At 31.9% G+C, this 12,239-nt stretch overlaps 1 protein-coding gene across 1 annotated transcript; it reads right to left on the bottom strand.

Annotated features, from left to right (window-relative positions):
• Positions 1–3,074: 3,074 nt before the first annotated feature.
• LOC107640448 (Vps51/Vps67 family (components of vesicular transport) protein) lies at positions 3,075–11,029 on the bottom strand. Its single transcript, XM_088486946.1, has 7 exons — positions 10,850–11,029; positions 9,017–9,114; positions 7,398–8,448; positions 6,274–6,780; positions 5,740–5,928; positions 3,354–3,490; positions 3,075–3,201 (listed from the first exon to the last, which is right to left on the bottom strand). The coding sequence occupies exons 1-7, from the start codon at positions 11,027–11,029 to the stop codon at positions 3,075–3,077; spliced, it is 2,289 nt and encodes a 762-aa protein (XP_088343072.1).
• Positions 11,030–12,239: the final 1,210 nt, after the last annotated feature.

Genomic DNA, 12,239 nt, shown 5'->3' on the forward strand with positions numbered 1-12,239 from the left:
GATTTGGGCCAAAAAGGGCTTCAAAAATCGCTGGGAGCGTTTTCTGCAATTTCTGGTGCGTAGCCTCTGTCACGCGTCCGCGTGGGTCACGTGGTCGTGTCATTCGGAGCTTTTCTTGTCACGCGGTCGCGTCAGTCATGCGGCCGCGTCATATGTGTTTTGCTTAAGGCGCGCGATCGCGTCAGTCATGCGACCGCGTCGCTGTTGATTCGCGCTTGGCATGCGTCTGCGTCGCCCATGCGATCGTGTGGATGCCAGTTTCTCCAAAAACTCCGTTTTGTGCTTTCCTTCCATTTTTTGTATGTTATCTTTCCATCCTTTGAGTCATTCCTGCCTTAGAAGATCTGGAACTACTCAACACACTAATCACAGTATCGAATGATAATAAGGGTAATTAAAATAATTAATTTTTAAGCATAGGAAACATGTTTTTCACATACATCACATAATAAGAAAGGAGAAGTAAAATCATGCAATTAATATGAATAAGTGGGTGAAGGATTGAATAAATCACTCAAATTAAGCACAAAATATATCATAAAATATGGGTTTATCACTGCCACAGCCCCTATGACGGAGAACAATGCATATCAAAATCACATATTCAATCTCAGAGATCACTGCTCATAGCACAAGTTTGCTTATATTCATCTCATTAACCATAATCATTTATGTTTCTCAATTCATTGTCACTTCAACACTCCGCCCAGATACTCAAGCTATTCTATCCACAGAACTTTCCAAGCCTAGTCGTCGTCTTCTAAACTTATATAGAAATTCATCAATTTAATTTACTAACTCACCTCTAATAGTCTTAGGACCTAATTACTAGATAGAAATCTTAAACGGTAATTTAAAAAGTTTAGAAAGCTAGAGAATCCTTGAAAAGGTGAAGAAAACTATTTTTCAGCAAAACAGGAGTTTCGCGTACACGAACTCCTGCCCCGCGTACACATGCCTTGAAATTTGGGTCGTCTGCGTACGTATGCAGTGCCCGCGTATGCATCCAAGTAATATTGGACCATGCCGCGCACACGTCCATGCGCCACGTATACGGAAGTGCTAGACAGAATCCATTACCCACGTACGCGTGCGTGTGCCGCGTACGCGAGCCTTAGCAAACTTGGAAAAATTTTAAAGCTACAGAATTTCAGATTTTTGCACCGAACTTCAAACGCTCATAACTTCCTCTATAAAACTCCATTTTCCTCAAACTTTATATCATTTTAAAGTTCTTGAAATTATCTTTAATTTAAAATAAAAAAATATTCCATTTCAATGTCTAAGGCTCAAGTTATGATATGCCAAAGTTCATTAAAAATAATGTTTTACGAAACCATGCAACATTCTCTAGTTTCCAAAACTTCCAAAACTTAGTCAATCCAAACCTACCCAATTTCATTGAAATACTACCACACACTACAATTACCATTTCATTGCACTTTAATCATTTCCATACCTATTTTACTTAATCTTTCCACCTTTTTTTTTTTATTACCATAATCCAACAAAACCTACAACTTCCAAATCAAAATATCAATATTAACAAATTTGCACAATTCAACCATTCATAAACTTCATTCATCATATATCATCTTCAATCCTCATAAGTTACATCATTCAACACCAATATCAATACTCTACATCATTCATTAACAATAACATCATGATCTCATCAAAATCATCACATCCATCAAAATTATCATACATCATCAATCCAACAATTATCAACAACCAATTCAATACTATCCTAAGGTCTACTGGCCTAAGTGTCACGAAACATTACATATTACATAGAGAAAATTGAAACCATACCTTGGCCGATTACCAATATGCACCAAAATCACCAATTGATCACAACCAAGCTCAATCAAGCCACCAACTCAACTCCAATTGCTCCCAATATCACAATTATCAAGCTATACACAATTAATTCATAAAAATCAATATCTAGGGTTCCTAAATACAAAATTTCACAAGGGATTCAAATATGCTCACCTTATCCAACGTTGATTAGTACAAAACCCAATAACAATCAAGTGCTAGATTGTACCTAAACACTCAAAATCACAAAAATCACTCATTCACCATAAGCAAAGTTTTGAATTTATTGGGAAGAGAGAACTGGGCTAGAGAAATCTAATTTCTTACCAACTTGTTTAGCTAGAATTGAAGAGCTCGATGAGAGCTTCGCGTGGCTACAAACGACTCGTCAATCGGAGCTCCGTAGATCAAGTTACAAGCAAAACAAGCTAAGATGAAGATGAATGGTGAAATAGGGTTTCCTTATTCTTTTCACAAGTTGAGTGCCCCTCTCTCTCAAATTAGGTTAAAATGAGCTGAATGCTCGATAAAAGTTGTATACAAATATTGGGTTTGAGCTCAACTTGAGTCCAATTCAACCCGTTAGCGTTTTATGTTTGTTTGACCAACTTTGGGCCAAACCTTTAGAATTAGCGTCCAGTTTTCAAATCTAAATTATTTTTATCTTTCTAATTAATAAATTCAATTTCCTAAATTTATCCACTCATATGCGGTACCAGACACATTTAAACCGGTACTGCCTACTAAATTATCGATACGCATTTACGTATTTTCAGTAAAAAAATTTTTTTTTCGTTTAAAAAAATTCACTAAATTCAAATTTTACCTTTATATTTTTTAATTAATATTTCTAATTTTTCGAACTTGTTTCAAATAATTAATTTATTATTATTCTACGTTAATTATTTTTGATTCTTACAAATCACATAAAAAATAAAAAAATATTTGACTTAATCAACTCCTAACTTAGAATTCTTACAAACGTAAAGATTTGATTAGAAGGAAATATAAAAATTCTTTTACAAAGGCAAGAATAACAGCTAAACTCTAATCCGTCCATCCCCACTCAAATTGAAAAGAAACACATTCGTTGAACAATCTGTGAGTAACCTTAGCCAGTTGATAGATAATGCTACTCTTCAATTTCTTCTTTGATTCTATCTACAATATATGGCAGGATTGATTAGTGTATGAAATGATGTTACTTCCATGTGAATGAAGCAGCTGACAATAAAACCAATTATCACTGGTTAGTTGTAAGCGCCGGCGGCAAAGGGGCTACCGACATCATCATCTATATCAAAGGCAGCTTTCCCAGTTAACGTCTTTACGGCAATCTGAGCAACTTCAACAAACCACTCATCCTCTGGCAATATACTGCCATGACCAAAGTTCAATTACTATGAAGCAGTAGATTGTGGGCAATTTGATCATAAATATTCTTATATGATGCATTTCTATATCAATGTGAAGTTATAGAACATAAACATATTTCCGCCATTAATGTTCTTGATGCTAAGTAGATGTACCTGTTGGGATCTAGTCCTGTAGCAGCAACAGCTTCAATAGCCTTACTGATGATGTCTTTGATAGATTGGTGCAGATGACGAGATAAATATCGACCTTGGGATGCAAATATCATCACAAATTGCATATCCAAATAAAGCTGCACATGAAATAATGGGTTCTAAGTGTTAATTTTATTCATTCAAAAGATTAGTCTCAATTAACTTTTCAAATAAGTAGCTGTTTGGTTTGGAATTCTGTTTAAAAATCTACAGTATATTAATGAGTTCAATAGATGATGAAAATATTCTCTGAAATATCATTCGTTCTTTAAATTAGTCTCCGAATTTTTAGTCGCATTAATTCTTTTGTCACTTCTGCTGGCGGCATTAAAAGTTGCTGATGTGGTATATTAAGTAATACTATATTGACTATAGTACATATCTCTGGTAGTTTTAATTAACTGCTAACATGATATATTTATGCAATTAGATCAAATCAATCCTAAATTGTGGGGACCTTGAAGTATTGAAATCTCTTAATTTAATATTTATTTAATTTAATTTTATAAATTTATTATATTTAGTAGTCAATTAGGACTATCAAGTGTATAATGTAACGTTACTTAACGTGTCATATTATCAAATTCTGATATAATGAACAACAAAAGTGATAGAAAAATTAATATAAACAACTTAAATTTTTTTAAAAATAAATTTAATTAAACATGTAATTTTTTAGAAATATATTTGACTATTTATTTGACTTAAATATTCGGACATCAAAATACAACAATTTCTCATATAAATATACAAATATATTATTTTATCTCAATAGTCACTCACGCTCACATAAGTATATCGTGTTTTGTACTATATCTATGTTATATCACATTCAAAATACATTATGGCTCGCTTTGAATATATCTAAATGGTTTCACAAAATTACATTGAATACCATCACTATTTGTCATTATTATACTGTTATTTAGTATTTACATTCCATTTAGCAAACACTTACTACTTTCTAAATGAAGCATGTTACAACGACTCATGTCGACTAAGTTGGAAAGTCTCACTGTCTCACCCACTCACATGAGTGTGTGTGGCCCATTCTAAGTATTTATAGAAGGAACTTCTATAGTAACATTAATTTTGGTGATTAAGAATAGTATGAACTTCTATAGTAACATTAATTTTTTATAATCTTTTATGATTATGTTTATCAAAATAATTTTTTAATTATATTTATAATTATTTTTATTTTTAAAACATAATTTTTAATAATTATTTTTATGATTATTTTTACTAAAATGATTTTTTTTAATTATTTTTTAATTAGTTATTATTATTATTATTTTTAATAGCTTCTAAAAATAACAGTAAAATTATTTTTTAATTATTTTTATTATTATTTTTACCAAAACATTTTTTTATAATTATTTTTTCTTTTTATAATTTTAAAAAACAAACACCAAAATGATATTTTCTCTCTTATAATTTTTTATGATTATTTTTAAACTAACACCAAGAGAAAGAATATCATTTTGGTGTTAGTTTTTCAAAATTATAAAAAAAACAATTATAAAAAGGTAAAAATAATAATAATAATTAAAGAAATAATTTTGGTAAAAGTAATAATAAAAATAATTATAAGAAATTATTCTTTAAAAATAAAAAATAATTAAAAATTATTTTGATGTTAGTTTTAGAAATTATTAAAAATAATAATAAAAAATAATTAAAAAATAAAAATAATTATAAAAAAATCATTTTAGTAAATAATCATAAAAATAATTATAAGAAATTATTTTTTAAAAATAAAAATAATAATAAAATAATAATTATAAATATAATTAAAATTATTTTAGTGTTATTTTTTTTAAATTATTTTTATAATTATAAAAATAATTATAAAAAATTATTTTGATAAAAATAATCATAAAAATTATAAGAGAGAGAAAATCATTTTAATGTTAAATTTAATTTTTTTGGCCATATGTCAATATTTTATTTATAGGTCAAACTCATTCCACCTTTAATTACCAAAACTAATATCACCATACAACTCTCCTTTATAGAATATATTATATATTATTTTTATGAGGAGTGCTAAGGGCTAGTAATTTTTGTGATTTGTAGCCATCAAATAGCCATCAATGATGATTTTAATGGTATGAGATTGATGTGAAATTTCATCCAATAACTCACTTTTCTCACATGCTGACCAGAATTTGGAAAAATTACTGGTCCTAGACTTTTCCTATTTTTATAGGCTCCTAATGGCTTCTTCTAATACTTTAGCATCCTTTTTTATAGAGCATCAACAGAGCTTTAGCTCAGATTATGTAAGACGGGAGTCACTCACAACAAGAAAAAGACTCAATGAACTAATGTTCAAAGTGAGTACCTGTTGAAGGCCAAGAGGACCCAAAGGCGTTGGGCCTGTCTCTACTTCTCCCCAGAAGGTTTGGTCATCAGCAAGAAAAAGGATCACAGACTCTGCAAGTCTCATCAACAAAAGGGTTGCATACCTGTCCTTTCCCACAAACATATCTGTTGCAATTGTTGCCACTCTTGTAAGCTTTGCAAAGAGCTCCTGAACCATCATAGTACATGATATACTAAACCCTATTAGAATTAAGAGATACTACAGTACATGTATCTATGCATTATGAATGTTTCAGAGTAGGAGTAAAGGTTCAATATGCTTGTCTTTTGTCCCTGAAATCACATCCGATAGGTCATTTTAGTCAACCATTGATCAACCATCATTGTTTGTCAATGTGGCGTGACATGTAACATTGACCAATGTTGTAGTTCAAAAGCACCTGGTATGCCGACGTTTCACTTGAAGCGAAATTAGTAAAAATGTGACAATTAACTAATAGTTAAAATTTGAAGGATAAAATAGTATTTAAAATGCTAAAGCACATTATAGTACCTGAAAAATTGTAGAAGGAAACCATTCAGGTTGTTGGCCTTGTCCGTCTAAACTCAAATACATCATTGCATTGAGGCGTGTTTCCCCTTCCTCATTAAAGATGAGCTCAAGAGCATGCTGCCTGCAGAAACTGTCTCTGAGGCGATCAACTTCCCGCTGGAGTCTCTTCTTCAATTCGCGCTGTTCAGGAAGCCTTTGTTGCTTGTCTGATCCTTTTCTATGAGACTCATCACCTTTGCTGCTGTGTGAAAGCTTCACAACGGCACGAGGGATTAATTCATCTGCTAGCAATATTGCATTGGCTAGCACTGCTATCTGTTGTGCTTCAGTCTCAGCAATCTTTACAATTTTATGAACTGATGTACCTTCCAGGTTCTCAGTTTCTACCGAACCTGGTAATGCATTTATCAGCAGATTGATGTAGGAGTTGAACACCCGTAGAAGGCCTTCATATGCAAGACCATCTAACTGTAAGATTTCAAGAGGTTCTACATCTTCAAAAAGTTCCTACACAAACAATCAAACCAAAGAGTTATTCATTTTGAGCCAAAGGACATGAAAAATACTCACTTTGAGCTTCTTGTTCCTCACTTTCTGGTTGACAAAAGTTATTTTGTCAAGGCTATTTGGCAATGCTTTTCTTTCTTACAGAAGCTATCAGATGCCAACAGTTGTCAAATCAAGCCTGGATAACATTTATATTAAGATGAAAAATATGAGTACAAGTTCATTTTAGTCTTTTGAGATTGTATGTGTGAGGTCTACCAAAAACTATTGTATGCATGAATTCTTTTGGTTCTTAAAATTTAGCTTATAGTCATTGTGCCATCTCATTTTTCATTTATTTGTCATATTAATTAACACGAGAGCATCCAGCATCACTTCAGATGTAGAATCAATTAAAAAATAAATAAATTAGTCCACCAAAACAATAACTAAGTTGAACATATTTTTTATCAGTTTAGTGTGACATATCAATAAAATAGGATAGTGCAAAAATATAAATGGAATAAAAGAACTTAACTCACGTCTTGAAAGTTGAGAGACTAAAAATTTGAAGGACTAAAATAACTCAGCATACAAGTTAAAAGGCTAAAATGCACCTTGTTAAAAAGAATAATCACCTGAACCAATGAGTTGAATTTGTGAGCACTACTTGAAAGTTTTGGCTGGGATGATGAAACAGAAGAAGCAGGAGCGAGGCCTGAATTCCTGCTGGTTGGTGCATAAACAAGTGACCATTCCTCTCCAAGAGCAATTGCAGCAGTGGTTTGTTCAATTCTTTTCAAATTATTGTTCAATGCTTGCTCAACTAATGGTCTAAAGTGTTTGAGCAAGACAGGGGAAAGGGCCAATCCATTAGCCTCCAACAGTTGACAGTGGCTCATGCAAACATGAACACTTTCAACTGCAACTCTGAGGCTTCCTGTAGCAGCAGCCGAGGCAAGGATGCGCTTCTTTAGGAGAAGAGCACAATTCTCAACCTGCCCTACGGCCCAAGTAACCAGCTCCGAACTATATGCAGGCTCTTGTTTGCCAAACACTGTCAAAGAATCTGTTGCAGCTCGTGAAATGATGGAAAAGACAAGCTGTGAAAGGCTAGTTGTGTATTGACCAGCCGCTTTAACCCTTCCATCATTGGTGGACTCAAAACCATTCATTTTACGCTGCAACTTTTCTTTGTGTGCATTTAGTAGTAATGTGTGAGCACGAGGACCGTCTCCTAGCTTTTTCAAAGCCCAAGCTGTGAAACGAATTTCTGAGTTTCGAGTGGATGACTGGCCCATAGTCTCTGCTAGCTGATCAGCTAATTTTTTCTTCTTATCAGCAAGGGCATCTTCCAATGCCTGGAACAAAACTGGACTCAGAAGTTTCTCTCTAGTAATTTCTTCTGCCATTTTTTTGCCTTCTTCCAACTTAGCCATCGCTTCGTCCACTCTTTTCTCTGCTAATAAAACCTCCAGCGTTTCTAGAAACTCTATCAGCCATTTCTCTGTCTTGGATAGATCCGTTTTTTGACTTAGTATCTCTTCCATGTCCGAGTTTTCTTTTCTAGCAACCAAGGTACTAAGCTGACAACCTTCTGCTATAGCATGAACTGATGCGGCCTGCGTCACCAGAAGATTTCTCATGGAAACTAGCTCCCCCTCAAGATCCGAAATCTCTTTGGATGTACTGCATATAAAGATTTTCACAGATAGTTTTCAACATAGCAATCGTAATCATGCTTGCTCATAGTGCATGCCTTTATGTTGGAATTACAACAATCATCAGTGATAGTCCCTTATTCAAATGTTTAAAAGTGCAATGCCGGCTGAGAGGGATATAGTTTGATACTTGATGATATCCATATGGTTTGATACTAGATTTGATTATATTATGGATTCTTTCTTTAGTTGTCTAATTATCCCCGTATTTTCATTCTCAAGGCAACTCACTGATTGACAGTGTGCACTAAATAGTTTTAATTAAATTAGTCCAAATACTCTAAATAAGTTTTAAGTTAATAATTTCTTAATATCTGTGTGCTTCTTTTTTTTTTTTTTTTTTTTTGTCAAAAGTGACCTATGTAAATGCACAATGGTAGTAACCAAACATGCTTTACAAATTTAATCACATGCCTTCTCCTAACAACTTGGAAACATAGCAGCAGCAACAAAGGTTCCTGAGCTAAGATATGCAATTAGCACTAACAAATTCCCTTAAACCATACTGAGGGTTGTGTGTGTGCGCGCATGCTCACCGAATGAAGGCTGAGTAGTTAGCAAGAACACTTTTCCGCATTTCTTCAGCAGAAGCCTTCTTCAGGTCAACAAGATAAACACACAAATGCCTTATCTCCTGTAAACAGAGAAAAAAAGCTGATTGAATAGGTAGACTAAAGTAATAATATTATTCCATTACCATGTGACTTTATGTGCCAAGAATTAATGGTGTTAGCACTTGGCAAACTGCATAAGAATCACTTAAGTGCATTAAAATTATAATTACAACGACACTTTCAAGGCATGCAAAACTAATATCTAGGAGTTCTACACCAAAATCTATAACAGCATGAATCCTATTAGCATGTTTGGTTTCAGTTGGAAATCTCCAAAGTATTATTGGAAATTGCTCAAAAGCACTTTTGCTGAAAACATGGTTCTGTAATTCCAAATGAAAACTAAAAACGTTGCAAGGCTAGAACCTGCAACAAATGCTATTTGGTTGGAAGCTTTTCCTTCTGGATTTTCTAAATAGTAGAAACAAGAAGCTACTAGATCACTTAGCATCAGTACAGCATTTATTAGCAGCATAAATACATTATTCATGAAGAGGCATAAAGAAAAATGATAAATATCTGTAACTTATTTTATTAAAATAATAACGTGGTCTATGTAATTAATAAAACTAATTCTAATTATAATGAGATAAATATGATAGATGTTACTCAATAAAAGAAATAGAATTAGTGAGAGTTTTAAATAATAAAATAAAGGATATTCCTCCTCCTCTCTTCAGAATAGAAAAGTAGAGGTTACATTTTTCAAAAGAAATACGTGATAAGAGAATAAAAATGTCTCTGCTCAACAACATTTATTCTCTGTGCCATCAATAAAAAAGTGTGAAGGTAAAAGAAAAAGAGGAGAAAAACACCTAAAAACAGAAACTTATTAGGAGATTGCAAAATAGTTCAATCATTTAAACCACAGTGTGTCCATAACTCACAAGTTACAAGTTCCCGGATAAGAACTAGGCTCTAACATCAAAGAATAACCACAAGCCAATAACAACACTGACATGAATCTGGTATATTTTTTAATTATATTCTTATCATATGATAATCATAAATTTTAAGATTTTATATCGGCGTTAGATATAGTTTATGAATTTATTGTAGAAACAAAAACTAACAATATATACCAGTTTTTATGTACACAAGAGTGGTACATGTAACTCGGTCATAAAAAATATAAGTATCCTACTATATTGGCACATACTCACAGACATTTGCAGAGCATCTAGACTACATTTCAGTTCTACACTAACAAAGGCTGTCATTTTATTTGCACGTTTAATTTCGTGCTTACTTTAAACATCTCTTAATTCCTTTGTTTTACACTATAAATTATGCACCATGATTAAAGAAATGATTAGGTGTTCTAGACATGTTTCAAAAAATAAATAGTAAATGAATCCTGTACAATACTCTCTTCTCCAATTCACTATTAAATTTATAATCAGTCACTTTTATGCATCCCAAGTTCTTAACAAGAAAAGATAACAGTTGATCAACAGACCAAACTTTTAACATTCCATCAACTGTTGCACACGCATCACTCATGTACACGAACACGTGCACACATGAATAATATAATTTGCACCTAGATAGAGTGTCTGCAAACACATGTTAACAGAAAGAAAATATGTGCACATGAATCATTATAATAAAATGAACAACCGCGTTTTTTGGTATACAACGTTGGTCTTCTTCAAAATTATCAACACTTTGAAAACTGGTAGTATAAAATAAATATACCTAACTGGATTACTATTGGAATAAATTAATTAAGGTTGGCATGATGATGCATGGTACCTTTTCATTCATGGCGCGGGATTTGGTTTGGATGAAGGCATTGGGATCAAAGGAGGAACTCTTGAAAACCCTGAGCTTATCGCTGAGAGTGAGATTGGGATTGACCTCAAGCTCCGTCGAGTCTCCGATGCTCGACATTGACCCTCTCGGAGTCACAAACGCCATCTGATCCATTGACATTTTCTATGATTCTTCCTACCTCCTTCACAACACTTGCGTTGCGTTGATGCGAATCACACAACACTGAGATAGCTATATAAATTGGAAGATCTGCAGAACATGCAGAGAACAAAATCACGTCGAAGAATAATCAGTTGAAAGTGCTTGTTTGGTGTAGTTGATAGAAAAAAGATTTTTTTTTATTTTATTTTTTAATATATTTAGTAAATTTTTAATAGTAAAAATAAAAATACTAAAAAATTAAAAAATATTTTTTAAAAGTTATCATTTATATTTTTAAAAAAATATTTTTTATATAATAAATAAATAAAAAAATATTTTTATATTATTATACTTAAACATAATTAATAACAAAAAGATTTTTTTAAATGAAATATCTAAACATAAAGTTACTTTTATTTTTTTTAGAAGATATTTTGAAAACAGTTTTGTTATACATTCAATTTTTTTTTACATCTAAATTTAACTAAGTTGATCCAAGTCTAATAAAAATTAATTTATTAGTGAAAAAATGAATACACGCTTCCAACTCTCCAGCCACTAACATGAACATGAATGTTCATATCCATGTTCTTTTTTACATTCTTTCTTTTTCTTTGCGTTCTTCTTCTTCTTCGCATTTTTTGGCTTATTCTTCGCGTTGTTTTTTTGCATGTTTTCTTTCCATCGTCGTTTTTTTATTGCTGCTATTGTTGCTACATTTTTTTTCTTTTTCTCCTTTTTTTTCTTAATAATTTTGTAGCAATAATTTTTTTTATTCCTCTTAAGAGAGTGAAACAAGAAGAATTATGAGAAAATAAAATAAGAAGAAGAAAAAGAAAAAGAAAAAGAAAAAGATGAAAAAGAAGAAGAAATATCAGCACAAGATGAGGAGGAGGAAGAGGAAGAGTTTTAAATTATGCAGAATTTATCAGAACAAATAACACCGAAATTTCTTAACAATAACACATAATTTTTTTAGTTTTTACACTAAAATTTTAGTACAAAAGTATAAAAATATCTTCTTTAATGCTGTATTTTTTTCTTCTTTTTTTATTCTTCTTTATTTTTTCTTTTTCTGTTGCTCTTATTTCTTCTTTTAGGAGAATTGCTTCTCATATTAGACTTGAATGAACATGTTTGTAATGTATTACAATTTTATTTAGTTGAATGAATGTAGGTTCATCTTCTTGCTAGTGATTTTGTAGCATTATGTGTTTCTTTTTCTTTG

Source organism: Arachis ipaensis, chromosome B5 (assembly GCF_059453495.1).
Source record: "Arachis ipaensis isolate K30076 ecotype BB chromosome B5, ASM5945349v1, whole genome shotgun sequence".
NCBI lineage: Eukaryota > Viridiplantae > Streptophyta > Magnoliopsida > Fabales > Fabaceae > Arachis > Arachis ipaensis.

Bases quoted from the DNA above. Each gene is read 5' to 3' on its own strand.
- LOC107640448 (XM_088486946.1), bottom strand. From the start codon at position 11,029: ATGTCAATGGATCAGATGGCGTTTGTGACTCCGAGAGGGTCAATGTCG. The intron at 6,781-7,397 runs GTGATTATTCTT...TTGTTTGTGTAG, and splicing joins AATTCAACTCATTGGTTCAG to GAACTTTTTGAAGATGTAGA. The intron at 5,929-6,273 runs GTACTATAATGT...ATGATGGTTCAG, and splicing joins TTCCTTCTACAATTTTTCAG to GAGCTCTTTGCAAAGCTTAC.